Below are 21,236 nucleotides of genomic sequence, written 5' to 3'. Positions count from 1 at the left end.
CATAGCATGTAATTCGCCTGTTGCATGATTACAATTAGGTGATTTTTAGTAAATTAGCCAAGTCCGTGTGTAGCTCACCTGAAGGGGGCGATGTGTCAGGGGGCCAAGTCACAGAGCCCCTGATCCTCACTTTCCAGGTCTGTGAAATGGGGCAGAGCAAGACTGGTCTCCACTTTACAGGCTTGTTAAGGGTTGAGTCCTGGTTCACAGTAAGAATTAAGTAAACATTATTATTGTTGTTGTTGTTGTTGTTAATGTTACTATTATTATTATTTCACTGGTGGGTCTGGGGGATGGGCTGGGGGCAGGGGGAGGGATCCTTAGCAGGAGGAACCAGGAGAGAATGACTGCCCCACCCCGGCCACAGGGGCCACAGGCAGGAATCTGACTGCCCAGGGCTCAGCTAGGGGAAAGCAACCCAGATGGGACTGGGAGCAGGCGACCAGCCACCCTCTCCAGGCTCCTCTTTGGGGGACTTCCTGGGCCCCAGGTGGAGGTCTCCCCCAGCAGCCTCTGTGGTGGGGCAGGAAAGCCCAGCTCAGCACAAAGAACCCCCTCCCTGCAGGGTCTGGGGGACTTGACCCCTCACTTCCATCTTCCCCAGCCCCCTCTTCACCAGATTCTCCATAAGCCTTTCCTGGGCTCTGAGCCTCATATGTCCATCTGCAGAATGGACATAAACAGAGCCTCTGTCTCCTTGGACAGTTGTGAGCATTGAAGTTGCTACAAATTGGCCCAGGGCCCACTCTGCCAGGGAAGGTCATTTTGTGGTCTGTCCTACAAAGAGGAAGAGGGTTTCTACCAAAGGGAGAACTAACCAAACCCTGTGGCCAGAGAGGAGGAAGACAGGAAGTCCAGACTCAGTTTACCACATCTGAGAGGGCCTCAGGGAGGGTGTGGGGGTCTTTGCCCTCTGCTGGCCTGAGAGGTATCAAGTTTGGACACTGGGACTGAGTGCTCAGGGGACTCTCCAGTCTGTCCCCTCCACAGCTCCCCATGTTGTGCTCACAGTGACAGACCCCAAAATTCTCCGGGGAGCCCCTCCATGGGTGACTGGGAGCCATGAGTTATCCTTTTATTTGGCCCAGGAAGTGACTCACTCCTGCCCTGCCTCCCTGGCCCCCATCCCTCCACCCGCTGCCCCCAATCTGGTCTCCCTGGAATATCTGGGTCTAGGCTACCTCCCCAGCATCTCTAGATCTGTAAGGACTGGATGGATCCCTCAAGCCTTCCCCACACCCCATCTGCTGCCCAGGCGCCTGCCCTCCCTCCCTCTCTTCCCTTTCTGTTTCTCTATCTGACTCTCAATCTCTCTATCTCTCCGCGTCTCTTCGTTTAATCTCTGTCATCTGTGTCTCTTCCTTTCTAGGAGTTCCCTATTTCTCTGCCCATCACTGTTTTCTTAACTCTGCCTCTCTGTTTCGCTCTCCATTTCTCTGTGTTCTCTCTCTCTCTCTCTCTCTCTCTCTCTCTCTCTCTCTCTCTCTCTCCATTTTCCCTCCATCTCTGTCTCCCTCTTTCTCCTCTAAGTCTCTAGTGCCTTTTCTCTCTCTCTCTCTCTCTCTCTCTCTCTCTCTCTCTCTCTCTCTCTCCCTCCCTCCTCTTTATTTTCTCTCCATCTCTGCCTCCTTGTCTTTCTCTCTGATGTATGGGTCCTCATCTCTAGACCCCCTGCTGACTTAAGGAGAACCTGCAGGACATGCCCTGGGATGGGGTGCCCCTGAAGAGCAGGATTGGGGTGCCCCTGCAGCACCACCCGTAACATGAGCCCCCAGCATCTTCCTGTGTGCGGGGAGCCAGGGGGTGAAATGTCACCACTGGGTCCCAAGCTTGTCCTTGTGGTTGACAGATGTGGGTGCAGTGTGCTTGAACCTGTGTCCCTGAGGAAGGGTGTGAGCCGGAGCACCTTAGATTTGGGAGATCTGAGAGGACACTTGGCCCAACCCCTTCATTTTTACATGAAGAAATGAGGGCAGTAAGCACTTTGACACACCAGGCAGTACTTGTGTGCTTAACTCTCACACTCTAGGAAAAGGGCCCCCTCTTCATCCCCATTCTACAGAAGGGGAAACTGAGGAACTGAGGCACCTGACCAAGGTCTGGCAGTAGAACCAAGGCCACCTGGCTCCAGTATGTTTCCGGAACTGCTGCCCACAGTCAGCAAAAGCCAAGACCCCTGCCAGGCTCGGGCACCTCCTCATCCTTCAGTTCCTGAAAGCCCCCCTCAGGCGGTGGGTGCAGACCCTCTGGCCAGGGGCATTGGAGGCCAGGGAGGTGCCACCTGCCACTCTCTCCTTGAGTAATGGACAGAGCCCGAGCCTGGGAGGGGTGAGCAGCCCCTTCCCTCAGATGTGTCACCCTCAGGCCTCCCTTCCCTGTTCTGTGCCCCCTGAACCCCCATCTCTCTGTTCTAGCGCTGTGTGTCTTGCTGATTCTGTTGGAAGATGGACCCCAGAACACCAGGGGTGAGTCTGCTGGGAGTAACTCCCTTCACAGTCAGAGTCCCATCCCCACCTGCACCTCTCAGCCCAGGCAGGAGAAAGGCCTGTTGCAGGGGAAGCTCAGGGTTGCCCCTCCCAACACCCCGCTCCAGCCTCTGGCTCAGCCCTCATCTTCTGACCATGGTCTCCGTCCCACAGCCTCTGCCTGTCCCCAGAAGTGCCCTACAGACTCCTCATGTGTCAGTGGCACTGCCTGTCGCTGTAACCCAGGATTAAAATCTCCATCTGGGGAGATCAACGTCAACCCCTGGGAGACTTGTGAAGGTACAGAGGCTTGGGGTGGTGGAGGGCTACGTGGAGACGGAATGGTGGTTGGTGGCCTCAGCCTTTGTTCTCAGACCATCGTGAAGGACAGAGAAAAGAGAAAGAAAAAGATATGAAGGTGGAAAATGAGAAGTGAATAAACATGGCTTTGTACAGAGGGAGGAGCTGGGTCTCTAGGAGTCTGGAACCTGTGCCTCAGTTTACCCTTCCAGGACTGGGGAGGGGGATGCAGAGCTTCCACCCACCCACCACTTCAGCACTTGCTCCTATATCCAAATCCAGGTGACAGACAGAAAGCTGAGCTGAGCAGAGCAGACTTAGTGGGTTTCAGGAATGGCTTGCTCCAGCCACAGCAGTGTTTCCTGAGTCTAATTATTTCCCAAAAGACACTGATTGAGCATCAGGCTCCATGCTGGGTATGGGACCAGGCTCTCTTCCCTGAGGGCACTCATGGCTTTGGGAGGTGACCCTTTACCCCGTTTTGTTGCAGACATTGATGAATGTGAACAAGGCAAGCCAGGGACTGCCTGTGGAAGAGCCGCAGAGTGCCATAACACAAAGGGGAGCTACTACTGCACATGCTACTCAGGATTCAGGCTTGTTTCTGGGGCAACACGGTTCAGCAATGCGAGTGAGAACACGTGTCAAGGTAAGAATCACTCTGCATCTTCCATCTCCCCGTCCATGAGGTTTGAGTCACCAGAGCCATTCCTGCAGCATACAGGGTGCCGGGCCCTGGTCTGAGGTGCAGCCCCCAGGTCTGAGTGGGGACAAGTGTGCCTGTGCCTGTCCCACTAGCACAGAGAGGCAGGGTGGCCTTTGAGCCAGGACCCAAGTCCTGGTATAGCTACCTGACAGCTGTGTATACAACATCAGCCAGGAAACTTATTCGGAAATCACTGGTAATGTGCGAGATGTGATAATATTATTGTGGTTTTGTGTTTTAAAAAAACAACAACACCTGTTTTTTACAAATAAACACAAAAGTAGCTATGCCTTTGTTAGCTGTATGGCCTTGGACACGTTCTTCACTGCTCTGTGCCTCGGTTTACCCATCTGTAAAAGGGAGTGACAATGCTGGCAAAGTATATGTGATCAAAGAGCACAACACAGTGGAGGCTGTTGGGTTTTTAGACTATACTCATTCTTTCTCTTTACTTTTTATCTTTATTATTGAAATTATTACATAAGTCTCCCTTTTCCGCCACTGACATCTTCCATCCCGCCCACACCTCACTCCCCAGGCCTTCACCACTTCATGGTCTGTGTCCTCGGGTTATGTTTATGCATAAGTTCATTGGTTGATCTCTTTCCACCCACCCTCCCCTGCCTTCCTTCTGAGGTTCAACAGTCCGTTCCATGCTTCTGTGTCTCTAGGTCTATTTTTATTCATCTTTGTCTGAGATTTTGGTGCCTATAGTTTCTTCTAGGACTTTTATGGTTTCACGTCTTGCATTTAAGTCTTTTATCCATTTTGAGTTTATTCTTGTGCAGGGGTGGGCAAACTTTTTGACTCGAGGGCCACAATGGGTTCTTAAACTGGACCGGAGGGCCGGAACAAAAGCATGGATGGAGTGTTTGTGTGAACTAATATAAATTAAAAGTAAAGGAGCGGAGGGGAGAGCAAGAGAACCCTCCGCTCTTTCGGCTCCACGGGCCGGATAGAACAGCCGAACAAGCTGGATCCGGCGGGCCGTAGTTTGCCCACGGCTGTTCTTGTGTATGGTGTAAGTTGGTGGTCTAGCTTCATTTTTTTGTATGTATCTGTCCAATTTTCCCAACACCATTTATTGAAGAGACTGTCTTTGCTCCATTGTATGCTCTTGTAACACAGGGCTCCCTCCTCTCTCAGCTCCCCTCCTCTCACAACCTCTCCCTCCTACCTGTCTCCAGGTGTTTACTGTTCTTCCTGTTATAAGTCACATCCTCAGCTGGACCTCAGTTGATAATTCCAGGTGAATGTTCTCTAATTTAGTTGTATTTCCAGTCTGGCCCTGGGATGAGATGCCCCACAGGTCTGCCTCCCCTCTAGACTACAGTCCTTCTGATCTCACACACCCTCTCCGGGTTGGACATCCCAGGGGACCATACCCCAGGGTGGGTGCTCAGAGAGCAGCTGGCCTGGCCCATCCCCTCACTAGAGACCCAGGAGGAGCAGGCCTGCACTCATCACCAGGCTTGGCTCACTTCCCAGAGAACAGGGAAGGAGCTTCAGGCATCCGCAGGTAGATGGGGCCAGCAGTGGTCAGGCAGAAGCCACGACTCACCCAGAGAGAGGGGGTTAGTGCAAAATACAGAGAGGGGAAAAGGAGGCTGAACCAGAGATCCTAGATGCTCTGAGCAGGGTCCACAGGCCCACCCTGCAGAGGACAGAAGAGCCTGAAACCAGCCATTATCAGGGACCATTAACCCATGCTCAATCCTCTCCCGAGGAGATCAACCCAGATGCCCTGGGGGCCCATACCAGTGTGGGACTGAAGACGGAGCTCAGTCCCTCTAGGCCAGGCCCACAAGTCTGTGTTTCTGGTGGGAGAACAAAGAGCCAAATGACAGACACACCTGCCACTCTTCACCCATCAGCCCCTGCGTCCCGCTTAAGGCACCAAGCCCTTGCCCACCACTGGCCTTGCTCACATGTGGATTCTCATCACTCCCTGCCAGTCCAGGGGATGCCTTCAGGGGGATCAGAAGGGGCACCTTCACACCCCAAGGCTGCATGGCTGGATGTCAGCCCCACTGTCCTCATGGCCTGGCACCCACTGTCCAGGTGGCCCTGGCCTGTCTGGCATCATTTTCACATTCTGGGCCCCGGCCTAAAAGCCTTGTCCGCGAGGAGTCAGGCCCAGGGGTGGTTCTCAGTCCATCTCCATGGGCTGGAGTCTCAGAAGTCGTGTGGATGGGAGAGCGCTGTCTCAGAAGAGTCACCAGGATTCAGCCAACAGCACCCCCCGGGGAAGTCAGGACCAAGGCCACCGAAACAAACCTGCTCAGGCCTGCAGCACTTCTCCCGCACTTGGTTCCAGGAAGGCCCAGCCTGGCCTTTGCCCAAGTCCTCAGGCTGGGACACAGGTGGCGGTGCTGTCCCTGCCCTAGCTAGGAGCTGCCCGGTGTGGAGTGGGGTGGGGAGGTGGTAGAGTGAATCAGAGGGAGGACTTGGACCGCTTCTGGCCACATCTGGACAACAGAGCACTAGGCCATTATGCTTACACACAGGACACCTCCATGTGAATTAGAAAAGGCACCATTTGCCTGGGAGGAGGCATTGGGGTCTTGCAGATGCTTCCATGGCAGGAAAGGTGGCTGACTCCCAGGCTTGAAGGCTGCCCATGGCTGCAGGCATCCACCACCCTCTCCTTCCCCTTGCAGACATGGACGAATGTCTGGACCCTGGAATCTGCAAAAGCCGCAGCACCTGTGTCAACACTCATGGCAGCTACATCTGCACGTGCGCGCCAGGATTTGAGCTCAACCCAGAGGACCCGAAGCTGTGCAAAGGTAGAGGCCCTGGGAGGATGCTGTGAGGCTGGACTGGATGGAGCTGGGAAGGATCCAACACAGGTCCCGCAGCCCCAGGAGGCAGGAGAAGATCCTCAGGTTTCCGAATCACCAAGGGCCTGACAAGGCTCTGCCTAAGGATTCGCCTCCCTGAAAAGTCCTGCCACAGAGCAGGGCAGTGGCAAGGCCTTTTGGGCCTGGTGTTTTCTTGTGGAGCCCCTGTGAGCACCCCCAGGCCCTTCCTTTCCTCATCTTTCCTTGGGGTGGTGAAGGTGCCCCTTCTGATCCCCCTGAAGGCATCCCCTGGACTGGCAGGAAGTGATGACAATTCCCATGTGAGTTAGGCCAGAGGTGCGACTTCTGGTTCTCAGGAGGGAGTAGGCAGGAGTCCTTGGTCAGGAAGTTCAGCCCTCATGACTCAGTTTCCCTCCTGGTTTTGCCACCTATAAACGGGAGACTATGGTCCCTGTCATGTGTTTTGAAGAAGTTGAAGGTCACCAGGTGGTGGCATGTGTACTAATGGTGGGATCCTCAGGCAATGAGAAGTGGGTGCAGGAAGGGCCTGAAGCTCTTGCTTTGTCCTCAGATGTAAATGAATGTACCTGGGGCAAAAACCCTGCCACAGGCCTGGCCAGTGGGGTTTAGTGGTTGAGCATCGATTCATGAACCAAGAGGCCATTGATTCAATTCCTGGTCAGGGAATATGACCAGGTTGTGGGCTTCATCCCCAGTAAGGGGTGTACAGGAAGCAGCCAATCGATGTTTCTATCTCTCTGTTCTTCTCTCTTCCTCTCTCCATAAAATAAAAAAATATATATTTTTAGAAAACACACACACAAAAATCCCTGCCACAAATCCACCCAATGCAACAACACCACGGGCAGCTATAAATGCTGCTGCCACCCTGGCTGGAAGCCGGTTCCTGGGTCCCCCAATGGCCCACACAACACCATCTGTGAAGGTTCGGAGTTCAGATCCCATAAATGAACCACATCTTCTTTAGTTGGCTGAGCCATCTTAAAGAAAGCTGCCATAAGGAGCTTTGGCAGATAAAGGGTAGCACTGTCAGCAATGGTGTGTGCCCAGGGCAGGCAGTGAGGAGAGGGCACCTGGGCTGGGCGGGGCTGAGCATCAGATTCTGTTCTAATAAGGGCAGGAGTGCAGCTCTGAGCACAGCGGTGCCATAGCCCACTGACCACAGCCCACAGCCTCACATGTGGGATCTATCAGTGTGGCAGCCTCCCTGGTTAGAAGTCCATCACAGGTCCTCCCCAGTCCATCCTGCACAGTTGGGGACACAGCTTTGGGATGTCACTTGTACACACACAGTTCTGCCCTGTCCACCTTGCAGGGGCGTGCTGAGCTTATGGTGCTTTTACAGTGGAAATGTTACCACAATTTTGTATATGTCAGGCTAGGTGGGTTTTAGGCAGGGTTTAATAGAGTATCCTGAATGTAATTTGAGAGAACGGGCAGGAGCGTTGCATGCAGGGAGTTGAGGGAGGGCCTGACACTGTCTCTGGTTTGTCCTCAGATGTGAATGAATGCACCTCGGGGCAAAACCCCTGCCACAAATCCACCCACTGCCTCAACATTGTGGGCAGCTATAAGTGCCGCTGCCGCCCTGGCTGGAAGCCGGTTCCCGGGTCCCCCAATGGCCCACACAACACCGTCTGTGAAGGTTTGGAGTTCAGATCCCATAAATGAACCAATTCTTTACTTGGCTGAGCCATCTTAAAGGAAGCTGCCATAAGGAGCTTTGGCAGAGAAGGGGCAGCACTTTCAGAAACGCTGTGTTCCCAGTGCAGGCAGTGAGGAGAGGGCACCTGGGCTGGGCAGGGCTGAGCATCAGATTCTGTTCTAATAAGGGCAGGAGTGCAGCTCTGGGCGCAGCGGTGCCACAGCCCACAGCCCAAGCCTCAGAACTTGGGATCTATCAGTGTGGCAGCCTCCCTGGTTAGAAGTCCATCACAGGTCCTCCCCAGTCCATCCTGCCCACAGGTGGGGGCACAGCTTTGGGATGACACTTGTACACACACAGTCCTTCCCTGTCCACCTTGCAGGGGAGTGCTGAGCTTATGGTGCTTTTACAGTGGAAAATGTCACCATGACTTTATATACTGTGGGACTGGGTGGCTGGTAAGCGGGGCATGTTGGGATGTCCTCCAGGTGAACGGCTAAGGGATTTGAGTGAAGGGGCAGGAAGAATGTGAGCAAGGAGTGGAGGGAGGGCCTGAGGCTCTGGCTTTGTCCTCAGATGTGAATGAATGTACCTCGGGGCAAAATCCCTGCCACAAATCCACCCAATGCCGCAACACCAAGGGCCTCTATGAGTGCCACTGCCGCCCTGGCTAGAAGCCAGTTCCTGGGTCCCCCAATGGCCCAAACAACACCGTCTGTGAACAAGGTTCAGAGTTCAGTTCCCACTTTCCCAAAGACCCACAACTCAAGCCTCCTGATCACATATTCACGGGCAGCCACACGAACCCAGCACAATGCTGGGGTACCCGCTGGGCCAGGCTTCCATTCTTTGAGACTAAATGGGAAAAGATCTGGGGGTCCTGCAGAAGAAGCAGGGGTAGCAAGGGGAAGGCTCCTGGGGGACCCCAGGCAGCAGCTAATTACTAACTGGGACAAAGGTATCTAATAGCTCACAACCTATACCTCTGTGTGGAGCTCACCTGCTGTGTATCAGGCCTCTGTACACTTCCCATAACCCCTGGGTGCGCCACTCAGGGATGTGCAGTCAGCAGGTGTCATCACCTCCAGCCAAGGGGTGGGGGGAGGGGGACTGAACACGGGAAGGGGGTGGGGCACGGAGAGGAGAGGGGCCCAGATTCCTGAATAAACAAAGGACTACTCAGTGTAAAGGTAGGGCCTGACCCTAGACCCTGCGAACACACACACACACACACACACACACACACACACACACACACACGCACGCACACACACACGCACACACACACGCACACGCTCTCTCTCATACCAAATGGACTGCTGTTCTGTCCTCTCCAGAGATCTCCTTCCCTACCTGGACCCCGCCCCCTGGAATCAAGAGCCAGGTGAGTAACTCCAGTTGGGACCAGATGGCAAGGTCCCTCTACTCAGCTCACTGTCCATCCATTCCCCCACGCTCCCCCACCCATGCATGAGACCCTCTGAGGCCTTATCTCCTCTTTCCCCAGAGTCTCTCTCACTTCTTTGAAAGAGTCCAGGACTTGGGCAGAGTCTTCAAGTCTGCCTCGGCCCAGGACACCATCCAGGTAAGGACAGGACCCAGGGGAGGCAGGTGGAGGCATCCCATAGAGAACCGAGGAAGCCTTGATCTGGAAGGAGACCGACCCCAACACAATGGCACTCTGATCTGAGGCCCCACTCTCCTAGGGTGGGTGGAAAGAGCAGACCAAGTATTTGTACTCACTGTTAGAGCCACATACACCTACTAACACCTTTCCTCTTGTCCTGGCCACTGAGCTTGCGTTTTCCTTGGTAGTCATTACTAGGGGTTGACCTTTGAGTGGCTGATTGCAGTAGCAAAGACCCAGGGAATCCCATTCAGTACTATCTTTATCCCCACATAGATAGGCTCTAGGGTCTGTTCTCAGAAGCTGAGGTGGCCAGGTCTTCCTGAAGCTTTTCTGATGCAAGATCCACTGGTTCTGTGTTCCCCATGCCCCAAGAACATCATACAGGAGGTGGATAATCTGCTGGAGATCTCGGGGGACCTGGATACCCTTCCTCGTTCAGAGCAGCACTGTGTGGCTGCTAACCTGCTCACTGGCCAGGAGCACGTCCTGAGAGAGCTGAGCAAGGCCTTGCCCAATGGGCCACTCACCTTCAGGACAGCTGCAGGAACAGGCAAGTAACCCTGCCTGCCCACAGGCTCTGCTCTGCCTGCTCATTCCTCTTCCAGAACTGAGTGATCACACTTGTACCTCCCTGTTACTCTTATAAACATCTATATATAGTATAAAGAGGTAATATGCAAATTTGATCAGGATGCCATAATGGATCACGACCAGACCATTAGCATATTAGCTCTTTATCAGCTCCTATGTGTGCTGCGGGGCATTGCTCTGGAGACGGGGCATTGCTCAGGAGATGGTGTGAAAGCGGGCAGGTGCCGGGAGAAGGCAGGACCAGCCTGAGGCAACTCGAGGGTGGGTGGCACCGTGGGAGAAGGCAGAAGGGAGAAGGTGAAAAGGCCGGTGCTGTTGGAGAAGGCAGAAGGGAGAAGGTGAAAAGGCCGGTGCTGTTGGAGAAGGCAGAAGGGAGAAGATGAGAAGGCCAGCATTGTGCAGGCACGGGCAGAAGGGGAAAGTGAAAAGGCTGGCGCTGCAGAAGAAGGGAGAAGGTGAGAAGGCTGGGGCGTGCAGGAGAAGGCAGAAGGGAGAAGGTGAGGAGGCCAGCGTTGTGCAGGCACGGGCAGAAGGGGAAAGTGAAAAGGCTGGCACTGCAGAAGAAGGGAGAAGGTGAGAAGGCTGGGGCCGTGCATGAGCAGGCAGAAGTTAGGCAGGGTGATCAGGCCAGGAAGGGAGTGCAGATAGGCAGTTAGGGGGATCAGGCCAGGATGGGAGAGCAGATAGGCAGTTAAGGGGATCAGGCCAAGAGGGGAGAGCAGATAGGCAGTTAGGGGGATCAGGCCAGGAGGGAAGAGCAATTAGGGGCATCAGGCAGGCAGGCAGGTGAGTGGTTAGGAGCCAGTGGTTCCAGATTACTGGAGGGATCCCAGATTGGAGAGGGTGCAGGCCAGGCTGAGGGACCTGCCCCCTGCTCCCCTCATGCACAAATTTCATGCACCGGGTGTCTAGTATTAAGATAAAAGAGCAGAAAAAAATGAAAAAAATTATCAATACTAAACATTTTTATTGTAATATTAATTATCAACAGATGAAATTCTATATAATAAAAGGCTAATATGCAAATAGACCGAACTGCAGAACGACCAGTCGCTATGATACTCACTGACCACCAGGGGGCAGATGCTCAATGCAGGAGCTGCACCCTGGTGGTCACTGCACTCCCTCAGGGGGAGTGCCACTCAGCCAGAAGCCAGGCTTACGGCTGGGGAACACTCCAACTGCCAGCTTAGCCATTAGTCGGATATCCGCCCCAGGACTCCCAGACTGTGAGAGGGCACAGGCCAGAGCTGAGGGAACCCCCCACTCCAGTGCACCAATTTTCATGCACTGGGCCTCTAGTAATTATACTAAATAATTTAAGATAAAATAGAAATGGCTTTAAAAAAACAAATTATTAAATTTGGAGGAATACAATTTAATATTATCTGATATTTAAGTGATTTGTTTTATTGAGGTAAATTTCACATAACATAAAATCCACTATTTTAATCAAAGTGTACAATTCAGTGACATTTCATACATTCACAGAGTTGTACACCTATCACCTCTATTTATTTATTTTTATTTTTATTTTTTTTTTTTTTCAAATTTTTATTAAGGTATTATATGTGTACATATCTTACCATTGCCCCCCACCCCCACCCCACTCCCATACATGCCCTCACCCCCCAATGTTTTGCATCCGTTGGTTACTCTTATATACATGCATATAAGTCCTTCAGTTGATCTCTTATTTCCCCCACCTCTCCCTAACCTTACCACTGTAATTTGACAGTCTGTTTGATGCTTTACTGCCTCTGTAACTATCTTTTTGTTCATCAGTTTATAATGTTTTTCATTATCCCCAAATGAGTGGGATCATGTGGTATTTTTCTTTCATTGACTGGCTTATTTCACTTAGCATAATGTTCTCTAATTCCATCCAAGTGCCTACAAATGGTAGTAATTCCTTCTTTTTTACGGCAGCATAGTATTCCATTGTGTAGATGTACCATAGTTTTCTGATCCAGTCATCTGCTGATGGGCATTTAGGCTGTTTCCAAATCTTAGCTATTGTAAATTGTGCTGCTATGAACATAGGGGTGCATATATCCTTTCTGATTGGTGTTTCTGGTTTCTTAGGATATATTCCTAGGAGTGGGATTACTGGGTCAAATGGGAGTTCCATTTTCAGTTTTTTGAGGAAACTCCATACTGTTCTCCACAGTGGCTGCACCAGTCTGCATTCCCACCAGCAGTGCATGAGGGTTCCTTTTTCTCCGCATCCTCGCCAACACTTGTCGTTTGTTGATTTGTTGATGATAGCCATTCTGACAGGTGTGAGATGGTATCGCATTGTTGTTTTGATTTGCATCTCTCGGATAATTAGTGACTTTGAGCATGTTTTCATGTGTCTCTTGGCCTTCCTTCTGTCTTCTTTTGAAAAGCTTCTATTTAGGTCCGTTGCCCATTTTTTTATTGGATCATTTATCTTCCTTTTATTAAGTTGTATAAGCTGCCTGTAGATGTTGGAAATTAAACCTTTATCAGTGATACCATTTGCAAATATGTTCTCCCATACAGTGGGGTTTCTTGTTGTTTTGTTGATGGTTTCTTTTGCTGTGCAAAAGCTTTTTATTTTGATGTAGTCCCATTTGTTTATTTTCTGTTTGGCTTCCATTTCCCTAGGGGCAGTATCACTGAAAAAGTTCTTTTGGCATATGTCTGAGATTTTGCTGCCTGTGGATTCCTCTAGTATTTTTATGGTTTCCCGTCTTATATTTAAGTCCTGTACCCATTTTGAGTTTATTTTTGTGTATGGTGTAAGTTGGTGATCTAGTTTCATTTTTTTGCATGTATCTGTCCAATTTTTCCAACACCATTTATTAAAGAGACTGTCTTGACTCCATTGTATGCTCATGCCTCCTTTGTCAAATATTAAATGCGCATATTGGTTTGGGTCGATATCTGGATTCTCTATTCTATTCCATTGATCTATATGTCTGTTCTTGTGCCAGTACCAGGCTGTTTTGATGACAGTGGCTTTGTAATACAGCTTGAAATCTGGTATTGAGATCCCTCCTACTTTATTCTTCTTTCTCAGGATTGCTGTGGCTATTCGGGGTCTTTTTTTATTCCAGATGAATTTTTGGAGAGTTCTTTCTAGGTCTGTGAAATACGCCGTTGGTATTTTAATGGGGAGTGCATTGAATCTATGATTGCTTTGGGTAGTATGGACATTTTAATGATGTTGATTCTACCAATCCATGAACATGGTATGTTCATCCATCTGTTTACATCTTCCTCTATCTCTTTTTTCAGTGTCCTGTAGTTTTCCGCATATAGGTCTTTTACCTCCTTGGTTAGGTTTATTCCTAAGTATCTTAATTTTTTTGGTGCGATGGAAAATGGGATTGCTTTTTTAGTCTCTCTTTCTGTAAGTTCATTGTTGGTGTATAGAAATGCCATAGATTTCTTGGTGTTAATTTTGTATCCTGCTACATTGCCGAATTCATTTATTAAGTCTGTTAGTTTTTTGATGGAGTCTTTCGGGTTTTTTATGTACAATATCATGTCATCTGCAAATAAGGACAGCTTTAATTCTTCTTTTCCAATTTGGATGCCTTTTATTTCTTCTTCTTGTCTAATTGCAGTGGCTAATACTTCCAGTACTATGTCAAACAGGAGTGGTGAGAGTGGGCATCCCTGTCTTGTTCCTGTTCTTAGGGGAAATGGTTTTAGTTTTTGCCCATTGAGTATGATGTTAGCTGTGGGTTTATCATATATAGCTTTTATGATGTTGAGGTATGATCCTTCTATTCCCACCTTGTTGAGAGTTTTTATCAAGAAAGGGTGTTGGATTTTGTCAAATGCTTTTTCTGCATCAATTGATATGACTATGTGATTTTTATCTCTCAATTTGTTTATGTGATGTATCACATTTATTGATTTGCGGATATTGAACCATCCTTGCATTCCTGGGATAAATCCTACTTGGTCATGGTGTATGATCTTTCTGATGTACTGCTGGATCCTATTTGCTAGAATTTTATTGAGGATTTTGGCATCTACATTCATGAGGGATATTGGCCTGTAATTCTCCTTCATTGTGTTGTCTTTATCTGGTTTTTGTATTAGGGTGATGCTGGCTTCATAGAAGGAGCTGGGAAGTGTTCCCTCCTCTTGAATTTTTTGGAATAGTCTGAGGAGGATAGGTTTTAGTTCTTCCTTGAATGTTTGGTAGAACTCTCCTGTGAAGCCGTCTGGCCCTGGGCTTTTGTTTGCCGGAAGCTCTTTGATGACTGCTTCAATTTCTTCCATAGTTACTGGCATGTTGACCTGTTTAGATTCTTCCTGATTGAGTTTTGGAAGGTTATATTTTTCTAGGAATATGTCCATTTCCTCCAGGTTGTCCAGTTTGTTGGAATAGAGTTGTTCGTAGTATTTTTTAACAATTCTTTGTATTTCAGCGGGATCTGTTGTTATTTCACCTCTTTCATTTCTGATCTTGTTTATTTGGGTCCTCTCCCTTTGCTTCTTGGTGAGCCTGGCTAGAGGTTCATCAATCTTGTTTATCCTTTCAAAGAACCAGCTCTTGGTTTTGTTGATCTTTTGTATTGTTTCTTTGGTCTCTATGTCATTTATCTGTGCTCTGATCTTTATTATTTCCTTCCTTCTGCTTACACTGGGCTTTCCTTGTTGCTCTTTTTCTAACTCTTTGAGTTGTTGGGTTAGGTAATTTATTACCCCTGTTTCTTGTTTTTTGCAGTAGGCTTGTAGAGCTATGAACTTCCCTCTCAAGACTGCTTTCGCTGTGTCCCATAGATTTTGGATTGTAGTGTTTTCATTGTCATTTGTTGTCATGATGTTTTTTATTTCTTCTTTGATCTCTCTGGTAACCCAGTCATGGTTTAATAGCATGCTGTTTAGTCTCCATGTGTTTGATTTCTTTGGGTTGTTTTTATTGTAGTTGATTTCCAGTTTTATGCCACTGTGGTCTGAGAAGATGCTTGATATGATTTCTATCTTCTTGAATTTGAAGAGACTTTGCCTATGTCCCAACATATGGTCTATCTTTGAAAATGACCCATGTGCGCTTGAGAAGAATGTATATTCTGTGGCTTGGGGGTGAAATGTTCTGAAGATGTCAATTAATTCCATCTGGTCTAGTGAGTCATTTAGGATTGATGTTTCTTTGCTGATGTTTTGTTTAGAGGATTTGTCCAATGGTGATAGTGGGGTATTAAAGTCTCCTACTATGATTGTATTGCTGTCAATGTCTCCCTTGATATCCTCCAGGAGTTTTTTTATGTATTTGGGTGCTCCTGTATTGGGTGCATATATGTTTACCAGAGTTATTTCTTCTTGTTGGATTGCTCCCTTTAGTATTATGAAATGGCCTTCCTTATCTCTTGTTATGTCCTTCAGTTTGAGATCTAATTTGTCAGAAATAAGTATTGCTACCCCAGCTTTTTTTTCAGTTCCATTTGCCTGGAAAACCTTTTTCCATCCCTTCACCCCCAGTCTGTGTGCGTCTTTTTTTCTGAGGTGGGTTTCTTGTAGACAGCAGATATATGGGTCGTGTTTTCTTATCCCATCTGTTACCCTATGTCTTTTGATTGGAGCATTTAATCCATTTACATTTAAAGTTATTATTGATAGGTACTTATTTGTCGCCATTCCTATTCTTTACCCCTGTGTTACTTCTTCGCTTCCTGTTTCTTTCTTTCTTTCTTTCTTTCTTTTTTTTTTTTTTTTTTTACAGTAGACCCTTTAGCATTTCTTGCATTGCTGGTTTGGTGGTAATAAATTCCCTTAGTCCTTTTTTGTCTGTGAAGCTCCTGATTTCACCTTCAATTTTGATTGACAGCCTTGCTGGGTACAGTATTCTTGGATTCAGCCCCTTCCTTTGCATGACTTTGTATATTTCATTCCATTCCCTTCTGGCCTGATGAGTTTCTGTTGAGAAGTCAGTTGCTAGTCTGATGGGGGTTCCTTTGTATGTAACTTTCTGTCTCTCTCTTGCTGCTTTTAAGATTCTTACTTTGTCGTTGGTGTTTGCCAATTTAATTATAATGTGCCTTGGCGTCGGTCTTTTGGGGTTCATTTTGCTTGGGACTCTGTGAGCTTCTTGGATTTGTGTGGGTTTTTTCTTCCCTATATCTGGGAAATTTTCTGTCATTATTTCTTCAAAGAGGTTTTCTATTCCTTGCTCAGCTTCCTTTCCTTCTGGAACCCCTATTATGCGGATGTTGTTTTGTTTCGTGTTGTCCCAAAGTTCCCTTAGACTCTCCTCCTGCCTTTTAATTTTTTTTTTCTAGAAGTTGTTTTTCTTGGGTATTTTTTTCCATCTTGTCTTCTAGCTCACTGATGCGGTCCTCTGCTTCTTCTAGTCTACTCTTGATGCTTTCTATTGAGTTCTTTACAGCAGCGATGTCATTTTTCATTTCTTCTCAGTTCTTCTTCATTTCCTCTTGGTTCTTACACATATTGTCGAATTTGTCTTCCATTCTTTTCATCCACCTCATGACCATTTCTCTGAATTCTTTCTCTGACAGGTTGCTTGCCTCCATTTCGTTTACTTCCTTTTCTGGTGATGTCTGCTTTTCTTTCATATGTGGGCTGTTTCTTTGTCTCCCCATGATCTCTCTTCTCTGGGTGTCTGGTTATGTAGTTCTCTCTCTCCTTTTTGTGAGGGAGTGTAGAGCTCCTCTGGATCCACGTTCTTGAGTCACTTGGGGACCAGTGTGGTGTTCTTGGGTTCACAGCTGATTGGTGGGTCCAAACAGCTCAAACCTGGAGGCTCCAAACATTGCGGGAGGTGGTCGGTGCCCTCGATAGCAGGTGGACTGCCTAGACTGTGCTTCAATTGGGGGGTGCTAGGTGGGTAGCACCTATCCCACTGCCAACGTTTTCGCTACCTGGCTCCTGCTGGACAGCCAGTTGACCTGCTGTGACAGCAGTGGGGACCGAGGCTCTCCCGCATCATTGTTATTTCTATTTCTCTCTCCCTCTCTCTGAAATTAACAAAAACATATTAAAAATAAATAAATAGCGGGAGGGAATAATGGCGGCGGAATAGACAGACGTGTTCCGAGCCTTGTCCCGGAGCAGAAAGAAAGAACAGCTGAGGGTCGCACAAGGAGTGTTTGTTGGCTGGTTGGGAGACAGCTGAATTCCAGAAGGAGGTGGGGGACTGCTGAACGGGGTTCCCCTGACTTGGCAGCACCAACTGCGGCTGGGTCCCCTCCCGGAGCTGCGGGCTGGGATGCGGAGTCTGCGCCATCTTGATCCGGAAAGTGGAGCTTATCAGAAGCCTGAGAATCCACAACTGCGGCACCCACGGAACAGCTGCGAGCCCCAGAACAACGCTCCCCAACTGGTGCAAGCACACGGGTTCAGAGGAGCTCTACACTCCACCACGGAAAGGTCAGATTTCGCCTGGGATAAGGTGAGGTCTCTGGTCCCGGCGGGAGAGAGGAACGCGCGTTTTGCGGGAGCTGGAGGACCAGGGAAGTCTGTGCCTAGAAAAATCCGTGGCTGTAGGGGCTGGCGTGATCTGTGATTGTGGAAAGGGGTCCTCAGAGCTGCTAAGAGAAGGGCACTCTAAAAAGCAACGCATTTTGATCTGAAGTGCAGGGACACCCTAAGAATTTCAGGCAGTCCAGACTTACGCGCAGCCCGTGCGCTCCCTGGGTGCCTGGGCTTACTCGCAGTCCTGGAGTTCGCACACTTGGGCTTTTTCCTCTTCAAATCCTTGCTTCTGATTACTAAGCCCAATACATAGGATCACCCAGTTGGGGACACCCTGGGAGACTGCAGGGGAAGGTTGTTTTTCTGGAACCTGGGGATCGGAGCGGGGAGTGACCATCAGAGAGTCAGCTCTGAGGCAGACCACTCCCACAGGCCGGTGGCGAGTGCCACAGGGAAAGAAGGCTCTAACACTGCCTAGAGAGGCCATAGATAGACCCGGAAGTCAATCCAGAAACACTGCCACCCAGGGGCTGAATCACAAATTGACTCTTGTGTAATCAAAAATAAAGGAATACGAGAAATTAAGACACACCGCCTGCTTAAAATCAGGACTGGCTTACAACACCGAAGAGCAGTGGATCGCAGGGAACTGCAATACTGTCTGGACTGAGAAACAGGCGTGCCAAACAGAAAAACAGAGGAAGTGAATGACCTTCACTACTTCACATTTTATTTTTACCTTTTATTTTTTTATTTTTTTATTTTTTTTTTATTTTCATTCTTTGCATCTTTTAATCAAGAAACTTTTTTTTCTTTTTTCATCACTTGATTTTACCTTTTTAATGATTACATTTTTATTTTCAATCCGTATTATTACTACTGCTATTTTATCTTTTTTTTTTTTTTAAAGTGTCATTTTATTTTCTCTTCATTTTATTTTGGGATTAGGGTTCTACATTCTATTTTTTATCTTTCCTTTAGCATCGTTTTACTCTATCTCAACTCTACCTTTAGGCCATCACTCTCTTCCTAACCTCCCCCTTTTCAGTGTCCTGTTTGTCTTACCCTTTTACTGCTTTAGATTTTCCCTATTCTTTCTGTTTACCCCTTGTTAAAATTTCACCCTACTTACATATCTAATCTCCAATCCCCTGCTCCAAGTCCACATACACCTCTCCCTTCGCTGTCTGAGCTATCCATAAACTTGTCCTTCTCTCTGTTCTTTTGTTGTTGTTTGCTTGAATGTAGATTATATCCAATTTTTATGCTTTTTTTGTGAGATTGTTTTGCTTATTCTTCTTTTGTTTATTTTTTTGTTTGTTTTGTGCTTCAGCTTTCCCTTGCCTCACTCCATATTAGTTGGTGTTGTAGTTTGTACTAATCCCCAGGCACTTGTTGCTGGCATTTGCTGGGATTAGTGATTGTTCTATTGGAGTTTTATCCCCAATATATATAGTCTGTTCCCCTTTCTCTCTTAGTCACTTTCTTGTCTCTCTTACTTTTTTTTTCTCTTTACTTTCCCTTTTCCCAATTTCATTTTCACACTCCTTTTTTCTTTTTTTCTTTCTTTCTTTCATTTTCCTCTTCTTCTTTCTCTCCTATCACCTAATTTGCCTTTCTCTGGTGGTCACCTTTATTGGAGGTTATTAATATCGTGAATACATTCCTGTTCAGTGCCTTGTGAGTTGTACCTGGTAGTGCTGTATTTTGTGCCTTTAAATCAACCCAGGAGAGAGAGAACTACATAACCAGACACCCAGAGAAGAGAGACCATGGGGAGACAAAGAAGCAGCCCGCATATGAAAGAAAAGCAGGCATCACCAGAAAAGGAAGTAAACGAAATGGAGGCAAGCAACCTTCCAGAAAAAGAATTCAGAGAAATGGTCATAAGGTGGCTGAAAAGAATGGAAGACAAATTCGACAATATGAGCAAGAACCAAGAGGAAATGAAGAAGAACCAAGAAGAAATGAAAAATGACATCGCTGCTGTAAAGAACTCAATAGAAAGCATCAAGAGTAGACTAGAAGAAGCAGAGGACCGCATAATACCACATGATCTCACTCATTTATGGAAAATAAAGAACATTATAACCTGATGAACAAAAAGACAGATACAGAGGCAGTAAAGCACCTAACAGACTGTCAAATTACAGCGGGAAGGCTGGGGAGTGTTGGGGATGGGGGGAAAGAGATCAACCAAAGGACTTGTATGCATGCATGTAAGCACAACCAATGGACACAAGACACTGGGGGGGGGGGTGCGATGAGGGCATGTGACAGGGGGTAGGGGAGGCTGGGGAAGATCAATGGGGGAAAAAAGAGATATATGTACTACTATATGTAATACTTTAAACAATAAAAACAAATAAAATAAATAAAAAGAAATATCAATGATGAGATAAACCAAAGAACCTATATATGTATACTAGTGACCCGGTGCAGGAAATTCGTGCATATTAAAAGGGGATTAATTAGAGGAAATAATTTAATATTGCTATTTGCCCTTTCTCTATAATAGAAGTGTCAGAGATGAAAGAAAATTAGTAAAGTGTATATGAAAACCTTCCTCCTGTCAGAGTCTGGGGCACACCACGGGACCCATAGTCAAGTTCCCGCCCACCCACATGCACCTTAAAATCGCGTGAGACCCAGACCTGGCCGCCCACCCCACCCCTCCCTATTGGGCTAAATCCAGACCCGGCCAGTCCCACCATTGTCAAGCCCTGCTGGTCAGGGGGCATAGCCTCCGGTCCCCTGGCCTGGTGCCAGGACAGGGGGCATAGCCTGAGGTCCCCCAGCCCAGACCAGGGCGGGGGGATGTGCCTTTAGGTCCTCCATCAAGCCCCGCCAGGTGGGGGACACGGCCTGAGATCCCCTGTCAAACCCCACTGGGTGGGGGGCAGGGCCTGAGGTCCCCCTTCAAGCCCCACCAGGTGGGGGGGCACAGCCTCAGATCCCCTGGCCCAGCACCGGGAGGGGGGGCGCAGGCTCAGGTCCCCCGTCAAGCCCCACTGGTGGGGACACGGCCTGAGTTCCCGCGACCCAGCACTGGGGGTGCACCTTGAGGTCCCCCGTCAAGCCCTGCTGGGTGGGGTCACGGCCTGAGGTCCCCTGTCAAGCCCAACCAGGCAAGGGGGCACAGCCTCAGGTCCCCTGGCCTGGTGCTGGGGCGGAGTGAGCAGCCTGAGGTCCCCTAGTCCAGCACCACGATGGGAAGAGCACCTTGAGGTCCCCCGTCAAGCCCCGCCGGGAGGGGGCCGTGGCCTCAGGTCCCCTGGCCTGGCACTAGGAAGGGGGGTGCAGCCTGAGGTCCCCCAGCCTGACACCAGGTCGGGAGCATGGCCTGAGGTCCCCTGTCAAGCCCCACAGGGGCGGGAGAGAGGTAGCCTCAGGTCCCTGCTGATTGCTCGTTAAGGTTCCTTATGGGAACTTGGCCTCAGCTGTGGGTGTAGCCATCTTTGTGATGGAGTGATGGTCAATTAGCAAATTCCCTCTTTATTAGATAGGATGCATAACCCATGGACATGGGCAATAGGGTAGTGAAAACTGAGGGGTGGGGGTAAGGGCTGGGAGGAGGGAGGTAAAGGAGGGGAAATGGAAGATACCTGTAATACTATCAATCATAAAATATATATATTTTTTAAAGTGGCTACCTCCT

The 21,236-nt window shown here is 48.6% G+C and overlaps 1 protein-coding gene across 1 annotated transcript in view; it reads left to right on the top strand.

The window, feature by feature from the left end:
- Positions 1-1,763: 1,763 nt before the first annotated feature.
- Positions 1,764-21,236, top strand: part of LOC308251747 (adhesion G protein-coupled receptor E2-like) — a gene marked incomplete at both ends in the record, with an annotated part of 130,770 nt that continues 111,297 nt past the window's right edge. The window contains 9 exons of the mRNA XM_080675456.1: positions 1,764-1,851; positions 2,415-2,465; positions 2,712-2,765; positions 3,256-3,414; positions 6,132-6,260; positions 7,795-7,941; positions 9,279-9,325; positions 9,449-9,526; positions 9,944-10,121. Of these exons, the coding sequence (XP_080531582.1) occupies positions 1,764-1,851; positions 2,415-2,465; positions 2,712-2,765; positions 3,256-3,414; positions 6,132-6,260; positions 7,795-7,941; positions 9,279-9,325; positions 9,449-9,526; positions 9,944-10,121 (931 nt within the window). The remainder of the gene's footprint in view (positions 1,852-2,414; positions 2,466-2,711; positions 2,766-3,255; positions 3,415-6,131; positions 6,261-7,794; positions 7,942-9,278; positions 9,326-9,448; positions 9,527-9,943; positions 10,122-21,236) is intronic.

The sequence above is a fragment of the Plecotus auritus genome (genome assembly GCF_963455305.1).
Source record: "Plecotus auritus genome assembly, chromosome: 6".
Taxonomy (NCBI): domain Eukaryota; kingdom Metazoa; phylum Chordata; class Mammalia; order Chiroptera; family Vespertilionidae; genus Plecotus; species Plecotus auritus.
This window is presented reverse-complemented; position numbering and strand designations above follow the sequence as displayed.